This window comes from Leptonychotes weddellii, chromosome 2 (assembly GCF_054177405.1).
Source record: "Leptonychotes weddellii isolate Sample4059 chromosome 2, ASM5417740v2, whole genome shotgun sequence".
NCBI classification, from domain to species: domain Eukaryota; kingdom Metazoa; phylum Chordata; class Mammalia; order Carnivora; family Phocidae; genus Leptonychotes; species Leptonychotes weddellii.
In genome coordinates, this window is record NC_138370.1 from 178,092,851 (window position 1) to 178,116,050 (window position 23,200).

The 23,200-nt window shown below is 65.8% G+C and overlaps 1 protein-coding gene across 2 annotated transcripts in view; it reads right to left on the bottom strand.

Annotated features, from left to right (window-relative positions):
• Window positions 1-16,828: 16,828 nt before the first annotated feature.
• Window positions 16,829-23,200, bottom strand: part of FGFRL1 (fibroblast growth factor receptor like 1) — a 13,509-nt gene continuing 7,137 nt past the window's right edge. For both annotated transcript variants that reach the window (XM_081812807.1, XM_006746767.3), the window contains exons 3-7: window positions 20,117-20,389; window positions 19,020-19,100; window positions 18,658-18,942; window positions 18,230-18,583; window positions 16,829-18,110 (exon numbers count right to left, since the gene is read on the bottom strand). In XM_081812807.1, the coding sequence (XP_081668933.1) occupies window positions 17,656-18,110; window positions 18,230-18,583; window positions 18,658-18,942; window positions 19,020-19,100; window positions 20,117-20,389 (1,448 nt within the window). In that variant the 3' untranslated portion in view covers window positions 16,829-17,655. The remainder of the gene's footprint in view (window positions 18,111-18,229; window positions 18,584-18,657; window positions 18,943-19,019; window positions 19,101-20,116; window positions 20,390-23,200) is intronic.

Sequence of the window (23,200 nt, forward strand, 5' to 3'; positions counted from 1 at the left end):
AGCAGCTTCCGAAGCGGGCCGCGCAAGGGGGCGGTGAGCGCGCCCGGCCCCGCGGGAGCAGAGCCTCGAGGAGCACGGAGGCCGCTCCCCGCCCTCGGCTCCCATGGGGTGCCGCGGACACTGGGCTGGGAAGGACACGCGGGAGGCCCAGCCGCGGAGGGGCCTTGGCCGGGACCCCAGCGAGTCGCGAGTCGCGAGGGTCCTAAGCCCCTGGCCCAGGAAAGCCCGGCGGGGCGGCCCGGAGGCGGATGGGAGCTGGAGGGCAGCGGCGGCGGGGGAGGGGTGGGGCGGGCGGGAGCGCCGGGCGGGGTCTGGGGGCCTCTCGAGGCGGCAGCGGCTGGGGCTCGGTGTTGGAGGAACCTGCTCACTCCAGAGAAGGGAAGAGGCTGGCGCCTCCGCCCAGGAGACCTCCCCCCACCGTGGGCGCACCTCCAGAAGAGGCAGTTTCCCCAAACCCTGGTGTGTTGGGACCGCTTTCGGTCCAATTCTCTTTTATAATTGCAGTACAGATTTATGCGGTTCCAAAGTCAAATCTGCCCAAAAAGATACCTTTGAAGAGGACCAGCCTCTCAGGCCCACCTGCCCTGGACAGAGCGAGTCTTATGGTTCCATTTTTAATACAAGCACGACAGGATTGCAGTCCCTCTTTTCCTTAGATAAAAACATTTCCCCACCCTGAGTTCTCACGTCCCCACAAGCTCACAGACATCGCGGCCCCTTGCACCCAGGATGGCCTTGCGGGCACTAAGCGCTGGCCCCTCCTCACCCGCCAGCCTCAGAGGTGCTCCGGACACTTCTCAGGAGGAGCCAGCAGCCTCCCGAAGCCTCTGGGCTTCGAAGCACGCAGTAGGTCCTTCTCCTCTGGGTGTTCACCATCTCTAAGACAAAGCAGGGGCCATCTGTCAAAAATTTTGTTTTTAGCCATAAAATTTCCATGGATGAGGTGTCGAATTGGATATTAACTTACAGTTGCTGGATGTGTTTTTCCAAAGTGAGAGGGTGTCCGACCAGCACTATTTCCCAGCTATGGCCACTGGGAGCTGGGGCCGGGCCCTCCATGGCCTCCCACCCGCTGACTGGCAGGAGTTTTACCAGAAGGAGAATGCGGAAAGCCCCTGGGACCAACAGGAAGACAGAGGAGGACCTGAGCTCAGGAAGAGGCCAGCACAAAGGAAGCAGGTCTGGGTTCTGCAAGCTCCAGGCCCCTCGTGCTGTCCCAGACGCCCCGTGGACTGGGAGTTGGGGCTGTGCAGTCAGAGAGGCTAAGCCGACCCTCAGGAGCACAGAGGTCTTTCACGCCCCCACGGCTGTGACATGGAGGGAGGTTTGGAACGCGTTTTCTTTTCAGACGGGAGGAAATTCCTAAAATTCTTAGGTGGTAAATCCAAGTCTGCACCAATTTTGTGTTGCACTTAAGGGAACCGTGGACAGGGGACTTGCATGGTGGGAGGGGGCAGGTGTCCCTTCCTCCACGTGTGCAGATCCTGGAGGCCTTCCAGCTGGAACGTGGCTGACCGGGGGGCAGGCTGGCGCCCTCCCGTTGTCAGGGCAAGGAGAGGCCCCAGAGGGATGGCCGCCCTGGCAGACGTCTGCACAGCCACAGATGCTACGTCCCAGGAAGCACAGGTCACCCCGTGAGAGGGACAGTGCCATCCGGCAAGGCAGGTGCTTGGATGCCCGGATGCGGGGCCGTTCACCCTGGGGGTGTCCCCAGGCTTTCCCTCACCTTTCACACGGAAGAGTCACACAGCACCCTTCCTTGCCGCACGTGGGCCACACGTGCACACACGGTGTGTTCTCACTCCATGTTCTTTCCCTGAGCCACAACCGTGGGCATGTCTCTCAAGGGGAGTGATTTACATCTGGCCTCGTCTGATGCTTCCTGTGGCCAAAGCAGGTGTTCCAGGTGGTAACCTACATCCGTGTCCTTCCAGGGCCCCACAGGTCACGCACACGAGCCACGAGCCCAGCACCCCTCACTGGCGACATGTGTTTACAAACATGTGCAGGGGTGTGTGAGGACAGCTTCAGGGGTCTCCTCTCGCTTCATTGGGTTTCCAGGTGCATAGCTGAGATGCAAGAAGATTCTCTCTGTGGCACAGCCTGGCACTTTGCGTAGACACTTGCTTTAGGAGAGTCAGAGTTAGCAATCCTGTCCATACAAATACACCCGTGTCCAGGCCCCACTCCCCCAAGGTTGCAGGAGACTGCCCGGTTGAGGTACCCAAGAGCCTGTTGTCCTGCTGGGCCCCTGGGAGCCTCAATCGAGGATACTCTGAGCTCTCCATGGCACACGACTTTTGCTTTTGTTTTTATTTTTTTAAGATTCTTTATTAAGAGAGAGAGAGAGCATGTGCAAGCAGGGGGAGGGGCAGAGGGAGAGAGAGGATCTCCAGCAGACTCCCCACTGAGCATGGAGCCCAACATGGGGCTCGATCTCACGACCCCAAGATCATGACCTGAACCGAAACCAAGAGTCAGATGCTTAACTGACTGAGCCACCCAGGCGCCCCAGAACTTTTGCTTTTAAATTTCCAACGCGTCACAGAGTGATCAGAAATCCGGGTGAAGCTGCCTCTGTCCTTCAAAGAGAGCTTTGGGGAAAGGGCTGTGGGGCCCGAGTGCTTCTGGTGGCCACTCTGCCCGCCGGCCTCGTGGGCATGGGGCTGGATGCACTCACAGCCCAGGAGACTGACTGGTGCTGAGGCAGGGCCCGGATACACACCGCTGCCTTCCTGGAGCCCAGCAGGAGTGGGCTGCAGGTCCAGCGTGCTCAGGGCGGGCACAGAGCGGGTGGAGGCTGCTGGGCGGGACTGGCAGATCCCAGGGGCTGTGGCGGGTTCCTGCAAGGGTGGGAGCAGGGCTGCGGGTGCGTTCCTCATTTTCCCAACAAGGGAATAATTGTGTGTTGCAGTCAGCACAAACGCCACTTGGAAAATTGCTTTAGAAGAGCCTGCCTGACCTCAGGAATACAGAGCACGCTTCGTGATGCTGTCCTCTGTCTCGCAAACATGCCGGGCTCGTGGTGCAGAGTCAGGGTAAATCAGGCAGCTGTGGCCGCATCCTGAGGGTGGTGGTCTCAGGGTCCCCCCTCAGCCTTCATGGTTTCATGTGCAACTGGAAGTGATGGGCCCGCTGCCTCCCAGGGTTGCAGGGGGAACTCACCAGTTCAGCTCTGCACCCTACAGACATGCCCACCCCCCCGAAGCCCTTCACCACCCAGCCCGGCAGTCAGTGGGGGTGGAGGGGGGTGCGTCTGCAGACCCCACGGCAGTCCTGGGCCCCTCTCCAGAGTCTCCGCCTCCTGCTGAGGCTCACGTGCTGATGGCACGAGGCCCCCGGAAGCCCAGGCACGGGCCGGCCAGAGCGTCAGGCCGGGGTGGCCTAGGGCTGCATCCAGCACCGCGGGGAGCACTCTGCACCTGACCCCAGACCCCTCACCTGTCCCTCTGGCAGCAGCAGGCTGGCTGTGTCCTCCGAGGACAGGTATGGGGCCTCATGTGCGCAGACAGGTGGGAGCAGCTCAGCGAGGAAGGGAAATCGCCACCTGCAGAAGCACTAGAGGGGCAGAAAGAATTCAGTAATGGGACTTACAGACCTTCAGGAACCTCCTAAATTCGTTTTCGTGAAATGTTATTTTGCCATTGTAGAGACACGGAGATGCAGCCTGGACTCTGCAGAGAGCAGGGCTGCCTGCAGCTCAGGCTGGGGCCTCTGTGGGGGTGCTGGGGAGCCTGGGGGGCACTCGGCGCAGACCACAGGGCGGGGGCAGTCAGTGAGAACACAGGGGACAGACAGCACGGAGCTGGGCTGGGAGGAAGTGGGCACACGCCCCAGATCAGGCACAGAGGCAGGGCTCCACGCCCCCCAGCTCTCCCCAGGTGGGCGGGGGGCGGGGCCCAACTCGGCATTGCATCACCAGGGTGGCTCAAGCCCCTGCAGAGGGTACGGCTGACCCAGGGGTGAGGAGCCACATGACTCATCGTGGACACCAGCGTCCTCGGAGGATCCAGATACGCCTGAGGGCATTGGAGTCAGCGGGACGTGGGGATTGCAAGTGTAGTCTGGTGGCTGCAGAATTGGGGAAACTGAGGCACAATGCCACCCCCCCCACACACACACACACATACACACACCCCGAGCCCCACCTCATGCCGAATGAGGGCAGAGCCCCTGCTCCCTGCCAGGCCTGCCCCTCCGGGGTGAGGCTCTCCATTGCCCTTGGCATCTAGACGGGGCATTGGCCTATGGGACCCTCTCAGCAAACCCCGTCCCACTCCTGGACACCCAGGACACCGTCCTGTCCAACCCCACATGCTGCAAAGACCCTGTGAGCAGGGCAGCGCCAGACCTGGGTGGATGGAGGGATGCATGTACATATGTGTGTGTGTGCACACATGTGTGTGCAGGGGTGGAGGGAGGAAGGGAGGGAGGGAGGGGGACAGCTCTGGGGCCGGGATTGGAGGGCCATGGTCTTCAAGGGCAGTGGGCTCTGTTCCCGGCCCTGGGTGACAGGTCCTGACTCAGGGTCTCAGGCCTGGTGGGGGTGAGCAGGACATCCCAGGCGAGGGCCCTCCTGAACGCCCGAAGGGGGGACCCCCCCCCCCGCTTTGCATCCCCCAGGCAGGCAGCCAGCTCCCGTGCCCCTTTCAGACCATCCTCCTCCGAGAAAGCCTCTTTTCTTCCTGTTTTCACTTTTACTGCTTCTGGTGTCTGCCTTTTTACGTCTTAGACTGAAATTTGGCAGAAAAATGATTTGCCTCAGGACTTTTCAGAGCCAAGACCCAGGGCGGGTAGTTTGTGAGCGCGGACAGAGCGCTGGGGGTGGGGGGCTCCTTGCCTCTGAGGCTTGTTTTCTTTGGGCAGAGAAGGGTTGTGTCCCCTGCGAGGGGAAGCACAGATGTTTCTCGGCACATGACTTCGGGGCCGGGGTCACCGTGAGGCTCCGGGGTGGCCCCCCACCTTCGGGGAGGAACTGCGGCCACTGGAGCTTCCAGAATCCTCTGCAGGATCGCCACCTTCACAGGAGACATTGGACGAGACCAGGTTTAAAAGGAAGGACCATCATCTCCCCCCCAGGGCTAAGTGACAGGCCTCTGGCCCCGTCTGTGAAATGGGCCAGCACCCTCCTGAACCACCTTCAGCTCCTGCCTCAGAAGCACCTCCCCCAGGAGCCAAGACGTCCCGTCTCCTCACGCAGGTGGCATGGACAGCAGGGGTGGCGCCCGGGCTCCAAGCCACCTGCATCCCCGTCCTCCTCTGGGCTGCCCGGCTTCCAAGTGCAAAGAGCTTGAATCCGGGCCTTGGAAGAGTTTCCAGATGTTTCTGGCATCAGGAAGAGCCTTCTGTGAAGCTGGGAACACAGCCGGGGTAGGGGTCCTGGTTTACCCAGTGGGCGCTTCTGTCCTCTGGCGGGTCAGCCACACTGCACCAAGAATGTTCCTTGACTTCCAAGGAAAACAGGCCAGCCGGAGGGAGGCTCGGGGCCTTCACTCCCAGCCTGGGGGTGCCTGGGGGGAGAGGACACTCGGGGACCAGGGCAGCAGACTTCTGCCCCCCCAACAGCCCCCTCCCCAGGGATGCCGAGGCCAACTAAGAGCCTGCCCTGCAGAGCCCAGCATGGCCCACCTCACCCCAGGGGCCAACAGGTAGGGGAAGCCTGGCACCCCTGAATCCTCCCTGGAGACCTGGCCTCTCTGTTGTTCTAGCGGTGCTGGGGGCCTGAGCCCTGCCCTGCCCTGATCCCTGAGTGTGAGGGAGAAGAGGGGCCCCCAAGCGTGCACGCTCAGAGACACACGCACACCGCACTCTCGTACGCATGCACCCAGCCCCCTCCACACACACAACTGCGACTCCGGGAGACAGCCCCTCAGGGCCCGAGTCGGCCGCCACCCTGGGGCCCTGCAGCCCCGGAAGCCCGGGTTTGCAGCTGGTTGTTGCCTTCCAGCTGGCAAGGCCACGCCCCGGCTGGGCGCCCAGCTGTAGCCTAGCATGCTGCACGTACAGGACTCGGTCGCGTGCGGGAGTCGGCGGCGCCCGGGTGCAGCCGGCCGCAGCCCTTGGTGACAGAAAGACGACCGCTCGCCTCGGCCTCCTGCTCCCCGAATCTGGGCGTGTGCCCTGTGGCCCTTGGCCAGGCCAGCCGAGGCACCCCCAGAGTGGCAGGCCAGCCCTGCCCTCCTGGCCCTCCGCCGGCCTCCCTTGGCCCCAGCCTGTCGCTGCAGCTGGGCCAGGCGCCCACCCTCGCCAAGCCCGGCAGAAACAACCGAGTTCACTGAGCGCTCGTCTGGAAACTGGATATATTTGCAATTTTTTAAAGCTCAGAGCCAATGTTCAGAATGGGGCTGTTTTTCCAGTGGAAACTGTAACGTGAGCCCAGAACCGTTCCCGCTTGCTCGCCACACGGAGACACCCCGACGCCCCTGCGCATGAGGCCGGCGCCCTGGCTCAGGGACCATGTCGGGCCAGCTCCCGCACCCCGCTGGGGTGGTCCCGGCTGCAGAACTCGCCGGGAGCCCCCCACAAACACGCCAGGCCAGCCAGGGCTCTGGAGACCCCCCAAGTCTGCGGCCCTGCCCCGTGCAGCTCCCTCACACTCACCCAGCACCCCAAGCCGTGGCTCAGACCCTGAGGGGCAGCTGGACCCGGGCCTCAGCCAGCCCCGGCCAGTCCCCCGGTGCCCCAGCTGGCCAGCCGGGAGCGCGAGAAGCCTGACCTCAGGCACTTTGGCCTCAGGCAGCCTGGCCAGCCGCCCTGCAGCACCTGACAGATGCTTTTTCCTCCAAGGGCCCCCTCAAGGCTGTGACCCTGGACCCCTGGGCTGTGGGCATCGGAGCCTCGTCACTGGGCCAGGGAGCTTCTTCCTGCTCCCCTGCCCCAGGGGCTGAGGGCTGACATTGGGATCCTCCCGCTCGGGGATGGCCCCAAGGCTGCCAGGCTGGGCTCACCCACAGCTTCTTCCCCCCGGAGAACGGCTGTCTCCCAGTGTTCGCCTACCACAGCTGTTATTGGCTTGGCAGTGCAGAGAGCCTCCGGGAGGCAGGGGTCCCACGTGCTTTGATCAAGCAGATGAGGGGGGCCCTTTGAAACCTCAGTGGTTGGTGCTGCCCAGGCTCTGGGAGAAGGTCCCTGGGACACACAGCGGGGTCTGCCCTGACCCCGGCCGCTCCCGGTCCCCCACAGGGCTGTCCGCACCAGCGCTCACTCACAGAACCCTGGTCCCAAGGAAGGGGTCCCCAACACCCCGCTGGGGGGCATCTGCTCCCATCCGCCTGGACGTGGAGCCCCAGCCCCCAGCCGCAGACCTGTGGGTCCCTGGTGCTGAGGACGCGGGGCAGGTCCCTGCCCCCTGGACCACACCTCCAGCCACTTTCCTCCCACAAAGACACGAACAAACCGCGGTCGGTCCCTCAAGCAGGAAGGGCCGCCTGGAGGTGAGCGCTGGGGGAGGCGAATGACCTTCAGACACCCCAGCTGAGCTGAGGACCCCTGCCAGAGCCAGCGACCCCCTCCAGGCCCAGCAGGACACGGGGCAGTTTCAGTGCTGGCCCGCGCTTCTCTCACCACCTGACACGAGGGCCTGGGGCCCACATGAGTCCAGGGGACCCTGCTGGGGCAGCCTGTGGCTGTCACCCGCTCACCGTCCTGGCCCGGTACACAGCCTCTCGCCAATATATTCTTCTAAAGACTTGTCATCTCTACACCCAACATGGGCTTGAACTCACAACCCGAGATCAAGAGTCCCTTGCTGCACGGCCTGAGCTGACCACGTGCCCTGTGGCAAGGTTTCTTATCCTGCTGACGAAGGCATATTGCTCTACCCAGTCCACCCCCACAGAGGGACGTCTGCCACCGCCCTGCCTCGCCAGGTCACCGGCTACGTGTTGTGGGACCGTCCGCCGTGGGTGTGCAGTGTCCCCGCCCTCCTGGCCCAGCAGCGGAACGGGCTTCGCCGGGGTGGGGGTAGCTCGGAACACAGCTCAGCTCTGACAGCCTCCCGGACGAGCCCTGGGCGCTTGAGCAAAAGGCAGGCCGGGGGACTCAGCGGGGGCCTGGGGCCACAGGAGGTCAGCCTTGCCTTGGGGACACTTGGGGACACAGCTACAGCTGCCATGGGCACGGCTGGGCTTGTCTCCCCTCTGCCGCAGGAGGGAAGCCTCTGCAGGGCCCAGAGGAGGGGCAGTGGGCCAGGACCCCAGCCCTGGGACCCCCCATCCCTCTGGGCAAGCTCCCCGTGGCCAGCAGGAGGCTGGTGGAAGTTGAGTGGACCCAGCACTTGGGAGAGCCAGGGCGAGGCCAGGCTGAGCCGGGCACCTTCTTGGGTGTGGGGGAGGCAGGCCGTGTTGTCTGAGCCCCCAGCCTTCCCGGCGGCGGTCACCATCCAAGGCCGTGGGGCAGGGTACCCAGGCCTCAGGTGCCTTCTCCTTGCCCTGAAGATGCTCCCTCTGGTGTACAGGGATCCCTGACCCTCAGTACCGCCGTGTTAGGTAGAGTAGCTCGGGCGTGGGCTCAGGTCTGGTATCAGGTGGAGGGAACTGCGGCGGTGGCAGGTGGCGGGGGGAGTTGCCGCCCCTGCCCTCCCCGAGTGGAGCATCCCAGACCGCCCCCTGCCCTGCCCTGGGATAGGCCCTCTTCCCCCCAGGGCCTCCCCACTTCTGGGTGGACTTCGGACCCCAGGCCATCCCAGAGGGCCCAGCACCCACCCCTGCAGCCTGAGGGTGGGTGCCTTGGCCTGGGGTTTGCCCCCAGGTACTCCTGCCTGGTGCCCCCAGGGTGGGCCCCAGGCCAGGGTTCCGGGTCCCGGCCGGCCCCTGCTGAGGCCCCCAGCCTGCCGGGCTGGCCAGAGTGGCGGGGATATTGCCTGTGAGGATCAAAGCTGGGCCCCGCTGGGCAGAGTCGGCCCTTCCCAGGGCAGATAAGAAGGATCACGGCGCCGCAGAGGGGCTCCGGGTCACCTTTCAGCCTCAGCACAGACTCAGGCAAAGGCTAAAACACAGCCCGAGACAGATACCCGGCGGCTCGCGCATCCTCACCGCTCTGCTGAGACCCCAGGGAGAACCGCCGGCAGGCCCAAGCCCCACGCACAGCAGTAGGCACACATACACGCCACACACGGACCACGCGTGCACCCAGACTGCCCCTGGATGGGCCGTGGTTGAGGCGCGGGATCTGCCAGAGGATTGGCCCCTTGGGGCCAGGGTCACCCCACTCGGCGGGCAAGGGAACAAGCTAACAAGCTTGGCTGCCGCAGGATGGACAGCAGACCCCTTTGCTCACATCTGAGGGGACCCCTGCCTTCTCCACCCCCAGCCAGACAGGCTGCCAGTGTCTGGCGGGAGCCAGGAGGGGAGAGGACGAGGGGTGTGTGCGCAGAGCCAGTTGCCCGGGCGGGGCACGGGGCGGGGGGTGGTGGCCTGGGGCTTGCGGAGGTGCAGGCCCCCCGTAGACATCCCGCTGTGCTGGGCCAGAGGGTGGTGGGGCAGGCAGCCCCTCCAGCCCCTCTGCAGAGCCCAGCCCTGGCGTCCGCCGGGCCCTGGCAGCAGGGCCTGCCGGGCGGGTGAGGGCTGCTGGCTGGCTCTCCCTCATTTCCTCTTGGCCTACAGGCTCCAGGCGGCCGCAGGAACAAAGGGCGGATTGTGCCTCATTCTGGGCCTGCTCCCTGGCCGGGCCACTGCCCTCACCGGGCCCCGTGGGCGATGTTCATGTTTGTAGCGAAGGCTCCTCCAGCCAGCCTGCAAGGGCTCAGGGACCTCGGGCAGCTGTGACAGGCCCGGGCGCCCAGGAGCCTGCCCCAGGCTGAGCTGGCCCCCCATCCCCATCAGGGACACCAGCCAGAGCGTCTCCACGGGGCCCTCCCGTGCCTTCCCCTATGCAGACTCTTCCTGTCCTGTCGCCAGGCCATGGCTCATGGCTGTCCAGCCCCACCCCCTCCCTGCCTGGGTCCCCCGTGGACTGTGATGCTTGCCACCACCAATCCACCCTGCTGGACCAGAAGGAAAGGCCCCAGGTGTCTGTCTGTGGCAGGCCTCCTGGGTCACCGGAGGGCAGGCGGGAGGGAGATACACTCTGGCCCCACACACCCCAACATTCTGGGCCCCAAAGCTGCTTCTCTCCCCGAGCATTTAATGAGTGGCACTGTGTGCAGTTAGTTGTGGGCACCAGAACCCCGGCACTCCTGTGCCCACGGCTGGGGACATTTGGCAGAGGACACAGACAACTGAGGGCAACCACCATCCTGTCACCCAGGCAGGCCTGGGGTCCTGTGGTGGCAGACGCCCTCGACAAGGCCATGCTGGCCGGACACCACACTCAGGACATGGACAGAGACGGGGATGGGCTCCAAGTCCTCCCCCGAACAAGCAGGGCCAGCAGGAGGCTCAGAAGAGGCGCTGGCCATGTCCCTGCTCCAGCTGGAGAGCCGGAGGCACTGGGCTCCGGCGGCGAAGGTGGACAGCCTCCTCCCCGCCAGAAACGGGAGCAGGCTCAGCCCGGCAGAGCCCGGGGTCCAGCAGGACCCCCATGGGCTGCGCACAGCCTCCCAGAGGCCCCGGGCACCGTCCCCCCGCCCCCACCCCACTGTTGGTTTAGCTCCCACCACCACCGTCAAAGGAGCTTTGTGGCCGCCCCGAGGAGCCGGGTGCCGATTGTCTTGGAGGGGCTCCAGGAATGAACAGTGGAGAACAGCTTTTAGAAGAAAGTGGAAAAAATAGAAGAAAAAGCTGTGAAGGAATAAGGAATTTGCCTCTGCAGAGCCCTGCCCATCCCACCCACCAGCCGAGCGGGGGCCCCTCATGCCCAGGGCTGAGTCAGAGTGTGCTGGGGAAGCGGCCAGGCCTGCAAGATGCGGTGGGAGGCGCTGCCCAGGGCACGTGGGGGTGGAGGCGGGGGTCACGGGGCCGGGAGTGGGTGGGGTTGTGACCCCAGGACACCCACTGTCCTGCCCACACATCAGAGGGTCAGAGCCCGGCCAGGCCAGGTCCTGGTTCACACAGGAGGCTCAGAGAGGGCAGGGGGTCGTGGCCACCCTGAGCTCATTGCCCCTTGTTCACTGGGTCCTGCCTAAAGCTAGGTCCCTCCCAACCAGGTGCCCAGGGCATGGCCCAGAGGAGGGTCCCAGCCAGGCAGTGGGCAGCTCTGGTGCTGCCCCCAGCTGAGGGGGCGGTTCCTGGGGGGCTGCTGGGATGATGCTGGGGAGGGCCTGGAGTCACGGGGACGATGGTCCCGGGGGCGAATCACACAGGTCTCCAGGCACCCACAGAGATTCACAGTTTTCCAGGAAGGTCGAGTCTGGGTAGGACCTGCTCCCCCCCGACCCCTAATCCGAGACCCGAGAGGAGCCACAAGTGGGCTCCCACTCTTACTCTCCACTGTAGCCCAACTTCTCCTCCTCCCTTTGCGGTGGACGCTGCTGGGTGGGGGGAGGGATGCACTGCTTTCCAGCAAAGACCCCTGCCCCCCGCCCAGCCTCCTCTGCGGCCCTGGCCCCTCCCTTCAGGAAGTCCCCAGACCCCGGGCCCCCCCAAGAGGCAGATGGAGCCTCAGCCCTGCACCAGGGCGGAGACACCCCTGCCTGCTCGGCACCGTCCTCGCGGCGAGGGCCCTTTCAGGGCCCAGGGGAAGGCTACTCAGGAACGCGGTAGCTTCCCTGGGACTCACCATGCAACCCCCTTCAACTGCAACCCAACAAAACCCACCACCCACCCCACCACTCCCTGCCTACACGCGGGATAAGGCCGGCGCCCGCCCCTCCAGCCAGCTGTCGGCAGCTGTCTCCACCTGCCGGCCAGATGCCCCACGGCTGTCGCAGGGGGTGGGGGCAGGGCGGGGCAGCCTCAGGCCCCACCCCACTCCCTTACCTGGGGCTGCTGCTGACCCTCTGTGGGTCCCCCCACGCTGCCTCTGGTTGGAGTGTGTGTTCCAGCTCAGCCACCGGGGGGGTACACATCTGGCCCCAATCTGGTCCCCTCCCTTGAGTCATCAGAGACACCCCCCACCCGGCCCCCAACACAGGGCATTGCTCCCCCCTGAGATGCTCAGGAGGCCAGCTCACTCTTCCCCACCAAGGCTCAACTATGGGGCGGCTGGCGGGTCCTCAGAATACTTCACGTACTTCTCCCCTCGGCCTCCCTGGAACCGTGAAGGTGGTGTGGACAGGGGCCGGCGCGGCCTCTGGGGGTGAGCCCGCGCCCCTCTAGCCCAGGAGAGAGGCCTCAGCGAGGCCAGAGGAGGGAGCAAGCCTCCAGCCCGCAGACACGGCCCAGATGGACTTGGCCCGAGGTCAGGGAGTGAGGGGCAGCGTGTATGCCCCAGCCCCAAACCCCAGCTGCAGAGGTGCAGCTCCCAGGAAGCCTCCGGCCACTGTGCTGGCCATGGGGCCCAACCCAAGCATGCTGCCTTGTCGTCCCAGACAAACACCAGGCTCAAGACCCCCCGAAAGGAACCAGCCGGGATCCCAAGAGGCAGACGTGTGCAGAGGGGCCCCTGAGCCCAGCGCCTTGCCCTGCCCCAGGCCGATGCTGAATTTGTGCTGAGTCCCCACCCACCCACACCCTGGGCTGACCGGGATTCCCAGGGTGGGGGCACAGGAGGCCTGGCCTGGCTGGCGGCGGACATGGGCAGGCAGGGGCTCCTGCGAGTCCTGCTCAGTGGCCCCCACCCACGAATCAGCAACACTGGGGCACGAGCAGCTGACTGGGCATTGGCAGCCGCGGAGTCTGGGCCAGGCTGCAGGCCACAGAAGCATATTCGGGGCTGAGCCCCCGAGACCCCCGAGCAGGGCCCCAGGCTCACCCCTGGCAGTGCCCAGGATTGGGTTCGTGAGGCCGGAACGGTCATCAGGAGCGGCTGACCCTGCGCTGTCCCCACGGGAGAAGCCCAGGTGGGAGGTGGGCTCAGCACCCCTCGGTCCCTCAGGCCCAGGGATGTGTCCCGGCTCCCACCTAGTGTCACCAAAGCATGTGGGCCGGCGGGGGCGGGGGGGCAACTGCAGCCCAGGGACCAGAGTGGCTGGGGTGGGGCGCCGGCCTGTAGCGACCTCCGAGCCAAAGCAGAGGCTGTGGAGAGCTGCCGGGGAGCGGCCTGGGTGGGGCTGACAGGACAGGGCTGAATCTCAGGGAGGACAGCCCAGACCTCTACAAGGTCCAGCAGGCAGGGCTGGGCTGTCAGTGCCAGAGGCCAGAGCTGCCCCTGGGTCGGTCCCAGGCTGGGGAGCGGACGCCTGAGGGATGGTGCCAGGGGGTCATGGTGAGGGGCTGGCCAGGAAGCCCCCACTGGGCCGCGACTCGCGTCAGAGTGACCAGGCCTATCTGTGAGGGAGACGGACGGCATGAGGGCTGTGTGTGGAGCCTGCGGCCCAGAGGCATGGCCGTCCTGCTAGGCCCCAGAGCAGCCCAGGGCTGGGTGGGCATCTCCCCTGGGGGCCCCCCATCTTCACTGGGTGGGGGAAGTGCAGACCATGTCTGCTCCCTGCTTCACCCCAGCTTCGAGCACTGAGCCCGCCCTCTGCCTCCACAGGGCAAGCCCACCGGGAGCCCCGTGTGGGGGGTTGTCCTTGCATGGGTCCCACCAGCCCCGGGGGGCCACTGCAGGCCAGCTCTGCCGCTGGGTAACCAAGGGTTCCTGAGCTACAGACAGCCCTCCATCAGCGTACCCAGCCATGGCTCTGGGCAAATACTTCCCCAGAGACACTGTCATGAGGCCTAAAAATAACCCCCAAACCCCAGAACCCTGCATCACCCAGGCCCCCCAGGAGAGCGTCCCCCAGGCCTGGGTGGCCGTGTGGGGCTAGGACCACGGTGAGGTCAGCATAGGGCACAGAGGTTGCCCCGGCCAACAGGCCCCACCCTTACCCCCTGCACCCCGCCAAGCTCTCCCATGCGCCCCCTGGATGTGGCAGGGGCTCTACTGAGCGCCCTGGTTTCTGGGACACCTGGAAGCTTCTCACACCTTACCCTGGTGCCAGGTGTGGGGTGGGGTCCGTGTCCCGCCTTCCCAGCCCAGCCAGGGGGCCCGGCTCCCTGAACGGGCTTGGCCCAGTGGGAGGCCCTGTGTCCGTAGCCCACCTCCCACCGCCCCTGCCCACAGGACGGCCCTGTGGCTGTGCGGCCTGGCGCCGTGCCCTGCGCCTGCTCATGAGCACTCGCCACACAGCCTGGCCATCCCCTGCGGGCCCTTAACCCCAGGCTCTGAGTCCAGGCCAAGGCTGTGCTGTCCTCGTCCTGTGTCCCGCCTGCATGTCCCATGTTCCTGACACCTCTCCTGGGTCCCACATCCTGCATTCCTGTCCCAGTCCCCTGGCCTGACCCCAGGACAAGGCTCTGATCTCCTGCCAGGCCGTCCCGACCCAAGTCCTATGAGGGTGGGGTTGTCCCCCGGCCCCCTCACTCTCATCAGCCTGAGCCCCCCCGCCCCGGGACAGCTGTGGGATGAGCCTCCCCTTTGAAGCCAGGATGGCCGGGAAGCGTGCAGGGTGCGGGGGGGAACCTGCCCTTTCAAGTGCTCCGGGCTTCATGGGGCCAGCTTATCACCACATGGGGACAGATCAGAGGGAAGAGTGCTGGCCCCGCTCAGCACTTGGGGTTCCATCCACCCAGCACACCGCACCCCCACCCAGGACGCCAAGAGCGTCCTCCTGAAATGACCTGTCACAGGTCCCTGTCCAGCCTGGCCTGGGGTCACTCTGAGGACGCAGCTGGGTCCCTCCCCTCTGTCTCCAAACTGGGAGCTCCCAGGGCAGGGCCCAGGCCCCACCCCGCAGAGAACCCCGCAGAGCTGGGGGCACCAGGTGTTGTCTCCTTGTTGGTGGTCCCCACAGCTTTGGTGGTGGTTCACTGGCCTTTCTGCCCAGGCAGGGGTGAAAATGGAGGGGCAGCGGAAGCCCACCTCCCCACCCACCCCTCCTCTCTGTCTCTAGGCCCCATCCTGGGTGGGGGACCCTGCCCTTAACACCAGCTGAGTCTTGTCCCTCTGCATCAGACCTGGGAGTCCCCGACAGGGGGCCGGGCACCCATGGAGACAGAGGTGTGGGCTCAGGTGCAGAGTGGGAGTGGGCAGAATGGCCCAAGGGTCAGGCAGCATGGAGCTGGCGACAGCCCACCGAGAGCAGAGGGACAGCGCGGGGCCAAGGGAGAAGGGTCTGCAAGCTGCAGGTGGCCCCTGAGAAGCGCACGGAGAGGGGTCTGGACCCACGTGATGGTCTCTAGAGCAGGAAGCTGAGGTCGTTGTGGGTCAGGCTGCAGCTGAGGACCCTGAGCCCCAGGGTGTGGTAATGAAGGCATAGAGCTTTGGGGGGACCAGACAGGGTCCCCACGTGTTCACAGAGTCACCAGTCCCTCAGTGCCCGCCTTCCCTCAGAACCCCTGAAAGGGCTCTCGGGGGTGTGGACCCCAGGGCTGTTGGTCTCAGCGAGAGCCAGGACCCAGGGCCCTGCCAGGCCTGTCTTGGCCCTGAGAGAGGATCCATCAGAACTCAGAAGGGGCAGAAGACAAGGGCAGTTCCCATGTGAACCCCAGGCAGACACACCGGACCTCGGCTGGGAAGGGCATGGGCACCTTTGCAGGTCCGGGGGAGGGTGGGCTGTACCCTCTCAGGTGCTGGTGGGGACTGCTCCCACCCCCATGGCCTATGGATGTCCTGTAGCCCGAGTTCTCCCCACCACCCAAGGCTCTTTCCATCCCTCCCCCACCTCAGACCGAAACACATCCAGACACCGGCCCCCACAGCCTGTCCTGTCTGGGGAACATCTGCTGGTCACCAGCTGTGGTTGCCTGAAGCCCCCACAGCTACCCCTGGTTGCTCCAGCAGAGCTCCCACACCTGGCTTCCCATGACGTCCACCGAGGGTGGCCTCCAACACCCAGAGGCCACCGGCCCTGCCCAGGCTCGGTCACTGCCTGTGGGATCAGGATCACCCCAGTGGGCCTTCCCTCAGGGCTAGCCCTTGCCTCCTTGGGGACAGAAAGACTGGGGTCCATCCTGGGGAGGCCAGGGGGCCCAGAGGAAGAGGGCCAGAGGCTGGGGCCTAGCCCCCGGACACCAGAAGAGAGGGTCCCCAGACCTGCCCTCAGCTGGGGAAAAGGGAGATGGGGGAGGCTTGACCTTGGGGAGCTCTGACTGCAGGGAACCAGCAGTACCAGGTGGGAGGGTCAGTGCCCTGGCCTATAGCGCTGGGCAGGACCTATCCTTGTTCCCTACAGTGCCCCCCGCTCCTTCAGCCAGACTTCTGAGGCTCTGGGGACCTCACAGAGGTGGCTTTGCTAAAAATCACATTATCTTAGTGCCTTTTCTTAAGAGGCAACAAGTCCCAGGCTCAGCGTCCCCAGCTGGAGAGTGGGACCGTTGTTCATAACCTGGTAACGGCTGGCAGACTTGGGACTGCACCCTCCAGGCAGCAGGCACCAGGACGGAGGTGACAACAAGGCCCCAGCCCTCCAAGGCCACCAGCTGAACCCCCAGAGTGTGGGCCAGGGAAACCACAGCCCTGCACTGAGGGCCATGGGGGCCATACTGGTAGGGAGGGAGGGGGACACCCGCAGGGCCAGGTGTGCAGGACTCTAGCTAGCTCGGGAGGTGTCTGCAGGTGCGTGACCAGTCAGCACTCCAAACACGGCCACCTGAGTTCAGTTCGGGGGAGCTGATGAGGCCCCGGGACCCCAAGGTGCCAGCCCCAGAACCTCAGGCCAATGACAGGACTCCTGGAGCCCGGGCCTGGCACACAGGCACACGTGTGCGTGCATGCACACACCTGTACGCAGACCCAGGCCCCCCCACACACCTGTAACACAGGCCGACACACGTGCACATGCACAGAAGCCAAAGGCAGAAACACCGGCTTAATGGAAGAAGATGCACATTTTCTTGTTTAACAAAATAAATTAAGTATACGAAGCTTCAGCTCAAACTCTACATAAAATTACAGAGGTCTGGGGCTGCCACAGGCAGTGGGGCGATGGGTGCCCCGAGGTGGCCATCCAGGTGGCCAGCAGGCCAGGGCGTCCCAGGCCTGAGGACAGGCCTGGTCTGCAGTGCCACCTTCCTTCCAGCATTATTAATATTATTATTTTCATTTCTTAAATATAAATATCAAGGGCCCTTCTCTCTGGCAGTGGGAGGCTGGATGGGGCAGGGTCGCCCCCAGCCGGCACCCGCCTCTCAGGACAGGGGTCTGGACTGCTCTGCCTGACCTCCCGGCCCAAGGGACTGGGGGACTCCTGGACGCCCAGACTGGGGTGGCAAGCAGAGCCAGCCGCCCGCGGAGGCCCGGGCAGGGACACGGAGGCCAGCACGGGACAGGGGTCGGGGGGTTTCGGTTTGCAAAGCCGGGGTGCCCCTCAGACCTCCTGCCAGGGGCGGGAGGGGCGGCTTGACCATGGCCCCTGCGAAATCCTCCTCACAGGAGCCAAGGGATTCCTTCATCAACTAGCCTGCTGCTACATGCACACTGCGAAGTTACAAACGCAGACCTTCCCCAGGGCGTCTGAGTCTGAGGGGGTGTGTGTGTGTGTGTGTGTGTGTGTGTCCAGAGGTATGTCATACACGTGTGTGCGTCATCCAGGGCGCCCGGGGGCTGACCGTGCCCCCTGCCTGGGCTCCACGGTCTCCGCGGCCCTCTGCCCCCGGCCCCCCACGTGCCCCCTGGCGCCCCGCGCGGCCGCACGGTCTAGCACTGATAGTGGATGTGCTGGTGCTGGTGGATCTTGCCCTCCACGTGAGAGTGTGTGTGTGAGTGCGTGTGTGTGTGCGTGTGCGTGTGCACGTCTGTGTAGAGTTTGGGGTAAAGTCTGGGCCCAGCAGATGGGCCCGGGCCCAGCAGGTGCTGGGGAGCTGCCGGAGGCCCAAGCTCCTCACACAGCCCCAGGCCGGGGGCAGTGCCGAGGCTGGCTGGCACGGGGAGGTCCTTGTCCCCGCCACGGTCGCGGGCGGCCACGGGCGGGCGGTGCGCAGGCACGGGGGCGGCGGGCCCAGGCGCACACGGCTTCTTCTTGGCTTGGCAGAGCCACAGGAGCACGGTGCCCAGGATGAAGACGGCGCCGGCTGGGATGCCGATGACCACGGGCCACGGCAAGCTGGTGGCCGAGGACGAGGGGGACACGGGGGGCCCTGGCGGCTTGGGGTCTGCAAGAGAGGCCCAGGAAGGGGGTGGGGAGAGGATCGTCGCCATGGGCCCCGGGAAAGGCTGCGGGAGGCCGGCGTGTGGCCTCGGGGGCCCGGGCTGGGGCGGGGGGCGCACGCACCTGGCAGCACGGTGAGGAAAGCGCTGCGGAAGCTGTAGCCCATGGTGTTGGCCCCCAGGCAGATGTACATGCCAGCGTCGTCCTGCCGCGCGCGGGTGATGAGCAGCTTGTTGAGGTAGGAGCCGTCGGGCCTCGACCACACGTCGCCCGTGGGCAGCACCACGAACTTCTGGCCGCCCACGTCGATGGTGGAGTTGTAGCGGCCCTCGGCGCCATACTCCACGCGCTTCAGCCACTGGATCACCGGCTTCACGTCACTGCGCACTTTGCACTGGAAGGACGTGGTGCCCCCAAAGTCCACGGTCGTGTTCACGGGGTGCGTGCCCGTGAGGACGGGCTTGGAGCGCGTCCGCTCTGCACGGGGACACGACGTTAGCGCCTCCCCGGGCGCCGCCAGCCCCCCACGGCCCCACAGCCCCGGCACTCACGGATCACGTCCACCTTGTAGGTTGCGTTGATGGCTCCTGCGCGGTTGGACACGCGACACGTGTACTTGCCACTGTCCTCGGGACGCAGGTTCTTCAGGCTCAGGGTCCACTTCTTCTTCCTGTGCTCCCCGGCCTCCAAGCCGGTCAAGGCCTGGTCGTCCTTCATCCACGTGATGTCGGGCCGTGGGTGCCCACTGGCCACACACTTGAGCCGCACAGAGCTGCCCACGGGCCGGGCGATCACCCGGCGCCTCATCTTGGAGGGCTGTGTGAAACGGGGCCGCGCTGCAAGGCGGACAGCACAGAGGTCAGCACGGCACGGGGGGGCAGCCCCCACCCGCACCCAAGGAGGAGGGTCTCACCCCACTGCTTGCTGGCTGCGTCCTCCCGGCCCCCAGAGGAGCCGTCCTGCCCCAGACGCTCCCTTCCCACACCAGGGTCATCTGCAGAGAGGAGGGCACGTGAGGGGGGCCCCAGCAGTCCCCACCCTGACCCCAGCCTTGGGCCCAGCTGGGAAAGCTCTAGAAACACAAATGGGAGCCCCTGGAGGCACGCCCACATCTCAGAATCCCAGAGACAGCCGGGCAAGAGCTGCCTGCCCAGCCTGCTCCCTGGGTGCAGGTGACCCCAACAGAGCTGCCCCCCCGGCTCCGGGGGGTCTGCAGGGCCAGTGGGAGGAGGGGGCCAGGCCTGCCCAGCAGCTGCAGTAACCCTAGCCCACATCAAGGAGCCGAGGCCTTGGTGAGCTGACATGGCTCGCATACCGCCTCGTCATCCTCCCCTTTCAAAGGACAGTGGGGGGGACACCAGCAGTCTTCCCGTCCCACAGTCCAGAGCAGGGGGCCCAGCGGGGGTGGGGCAGGCTGAGGAATGCCCCTCCTGGGACAGCCGCCTCCACCCAGCCGGGGACCCAGGGAGGGGGTGGCAGAGGTCAAGCGCTCCCGCTTTGCGAGATGGGCCACCATGACTGCCAGGGAGCCCCACCCCAGGGACCCACCCCGGGAGCCCGTGGGGGAGGGCCAGGCGTGCAGAGGGTGTGTTGCTGGGGACCCCGCCAGTCCCCGAGCCCGGGCCCCAGAGGCAGAAGAGAACAGAAGGCCCTTGGCGGCCCCTCTGAACTCTGAAATCTGAGCCTCAAAGTTAGAGCCGACGCCAAGGCCGCCAGCTTGCCCGGCCGGCCCTTTAGTGGGACCACCACCCTGGGGCTCCCCGTGCCCACTCCTGCTGCCCCCTAGCCAGCCTTGGTCTCCCCGTCAGCAGAGCTTGGGGACCCCAAGGCACAGGCCCAAGGGGGGGGCTCAGGCCAGGGTGGTGACCACAGAGGTCACGTCCTGTCCTGGGCTCAGAGGAGGCCGGCAGGTGGGTGTCCTCCTGGCAGCAGCGGGGAGGGCAGGTCCGCTCCCCAGGCTGCGTGGACTCGGGGCCCACACGCCACGGCCCCGGCGTGGCCCCCACTGACCCATCACGATGAGGGTGTAGTTGACGCTGAGACTGCCAAAGCCGTTGGTAGCCTTGCACACGTAGGCGCCGGCGTCTTCCCGCTCCACCTCCTTCACCTTCAGGCCCTGGGGCAGCACGCGGAAGCGGCTCCAGCCGCCATGGATCGTGCGGCCGTCCTTGGTCCACATGGTCAGTGGCGGCGGGTCGCCCTCCACGGGGCACTGCAGCCGCACAGTGCGGCCCAGCCGGGCCACCTGCCTTGCAACCACCTTGTCCGCCATCCTCGGGGGACCTGCGGGCAGGTCAGAGGGCTCAGTCAGGGAGGAGAGGGGGGCGGCAGGTGGCCGGGAGCGCAGGCAGGCATGCGTGCTGGGAGCCAGGGGAGGGGCTGTCCCCGTCGGGTCCCCACCGGGGACTCCACGCACATACACCTGCCCAGCCCAGGCAGTGGGGGTCTGGAGCCCGGGGCCCTGCTCCCAGACTGCGGTGGTCAGCATTCACCTGGAACCCGCTGCCCGCCGGGCCGTGCGCACGCAACTCCCCATACGTGCCGTCACAGAGAAGCCGGGGTACAGAGGGGCTGGGGTGGCTCAGCCAGGATGCACGTCCACAGGCGAGCCAGGACGGCCCCCCACGGCCTCCCGTAGGCAAGGCGCAAGGGAGGGGTCCATGCAGCACAAACAGACGTGTCTGGGGGCCCGTGTCTGTGGCTGTCTGCATCTGCCACGGCACACCAGGAGGCTGGGCGGAGCGGCACGGTGGGGCCAGAGGGCGAGCAGCGAGGTTCCCGTCTGGCTGGCAGCCCCCTGCCTGCTGCCCCCCAACGGGAGAAGCCCAAGTCGCCGGCGGGAAGAAACCCACTCCCAGCCATGTCAGGCCACGGCCAGCCTCAGTGCCTCTGGTGCAGGGAGAGCGGGCATGCCCAGCCGCTGGCAAGGACACTGCAGGTGTCCGAGAGAGGCGGGGCCACCTCCTGGCCCACGCCACAGCTCCTGCACTATGGGGTGACCGCAGGGGCGCTGAGCTCTTACACTCACCCCACCCACGGTACCCTCAGACCAGGAGAGGCGGCTCCGGGCACCCCTCTGCCCTTCCCAGGGGCCTGGCTGGGCCCGGCTCCCGAGACCCTGCCCTCCGGCTGTTGGCCGGGGGCACTTACCCCACAGTGCGGCCAGGAGGGCCAGGAGGGCCAGCATCCCGCGTCCTGGCCTCCCGGAGGTGCCAGGCGGCGGCTGCTGGGAGATGCTGTCGCTATGGGGCCTGAGGGCAGCACGTATCCCTAATAACCAGCCGGTATTTCTTCAGCGCGTGATCACCAGCTGCTCGTTGCCGGCCTTTGCATCCAGGACCCAGAGTGCTTCCGCGGGCTCTTTGGAGGCTCGCCCCCTCCCACCCCCAGGGGACCCTTGCAGAGCACAGCCCCACACCACTGGTCTGCAGGCGCTGAGGGGAGGTGGGGCGGGTCCCCATTTGGATGCAGGGAGCTGACAGCCCAGGGTCCAGGCAGGGAGGCGGCCCAGCTTTGCTGGGGGGACAGGGAAGCGGGGGACACAGCAACACCAGGCCCTTCCCTCTATGACCACAAGCAAAAAGTAAAAAGGGAGCTAGAGGCTGTGGGGGAGGGCCCTACCCAGCCCCCACCTGCTCACCCACCCTGCCCCACCGAGCCCACCCCCAGGAACGCTTCTCTGCACCCATATTCTGCCTCTGCTAGGGTCCACCCAGGCCATCCCTGCACTCCCAGCCAGCCACCTCCTCACCAGCCCCCAGTACCCCAGGAAGGGGCTGCTGAGATCTACCGCTCCCTAATTTCTCAATTGCACATGGGGCCCCCAGACACCCCCAACTTGCAGGGGGACGGGTTGCAGGGCCCACAGACAAGTGGGTCTCCTGAGGCCCCCAGCGTGCAGGGTCCTGGCCTCACTCCCAGGCAGCCACCATCCGACACCTGTCTCTGCCTGCAATCCCACTGTTCAGAGGGGCCGCCCCGCAGCCTGCCCGGAGCCTCCGAGGCTGACACCTGGGTGTGCACACAGACCCAAAAACCGCCTGGCAGGTGCTGGGGGCTAGCACGGGGTCCCTCTCCCCGGGGCTTTGCCTGTCCCAATCCCACCCTGGCCAGCACAGCCCCGGCCCCGCAAGAAGCCTGAGTCAGGAGCAGACAGAGGACCCATCGGACAGTGCTTGCGGGCGCAGGAGGGGCAGGAGGGGCACCCCCAGGCCCGCCCCCTCCCTGCACCAGGCAGGCGAGTTTGAGGAGCTGGGGGGGTGGTGGGGGGCATCTACTGGGCCTCAGAGGCCACTGTGGAAGGGAGAGGAGGACAGAGCCAAGTGACCGCCAGACGGACGGGAAGTGTGGCCCCGAGGGCCGGCCTGCACGCAGTACAGGGGGACAGGCAGGCGGGAGCCAGAGGCCCCAGCCGGAGCCAGCCTTATCCTAAAGCAAACAGCCCCCTCCCCTCCCCCTGGGCCAGGCCTGCCCTGCCCCCTCCACCCCTGCCTCTGCAGAGACCCCAGCAGACTCACCGGAGGGAGCCCCCCCAGATTCCTGGGGATTTTGGCTGCCAGTTTGACTGCCACGGCTCTATATTTAGCTTGGGAAACACAAGCCCCCATTGTTCCACCTGGTCAGGTGTCCAACCCACCCAGCCAGAGGCAAACTGAGGCAGGAGCTGAGGCAGCTGGAGGGTGTGTGGGTCGGGGGTGGGGGGCAGCCGGTTTCCCACCAGCTCTGGGGCGGCCCCTGGAGTCCTTCAGCCAGCATCCGCACTTCCCCATGAGCACCACCCCCAGGAAGCCCTCGACCCTCCACACACCGTAAGCCACAGCCTTGGGCAGTTTTGGGCATGGGCAGGATGTGGACAGCCACATGGAGGGGGCAGACATGGGGGCAAACGGAGGCCGGGGCTGGGTCTCACCCCTCAAGGGGGCTGAACATCAAGGTGGTGGCAGAGAGAGGATCACCACACCCCCTTTCCCCCCTCCCTCCTTCCCGTCCTCCTCCCCAGCAGCTGTGAAAACATGGCCAGGAATGGGGGTGCCAGGAGGGGTCAGGGGGCAGCAACCCAGAAGACCTCACATATCCAGCCTACACAGCCAGGCT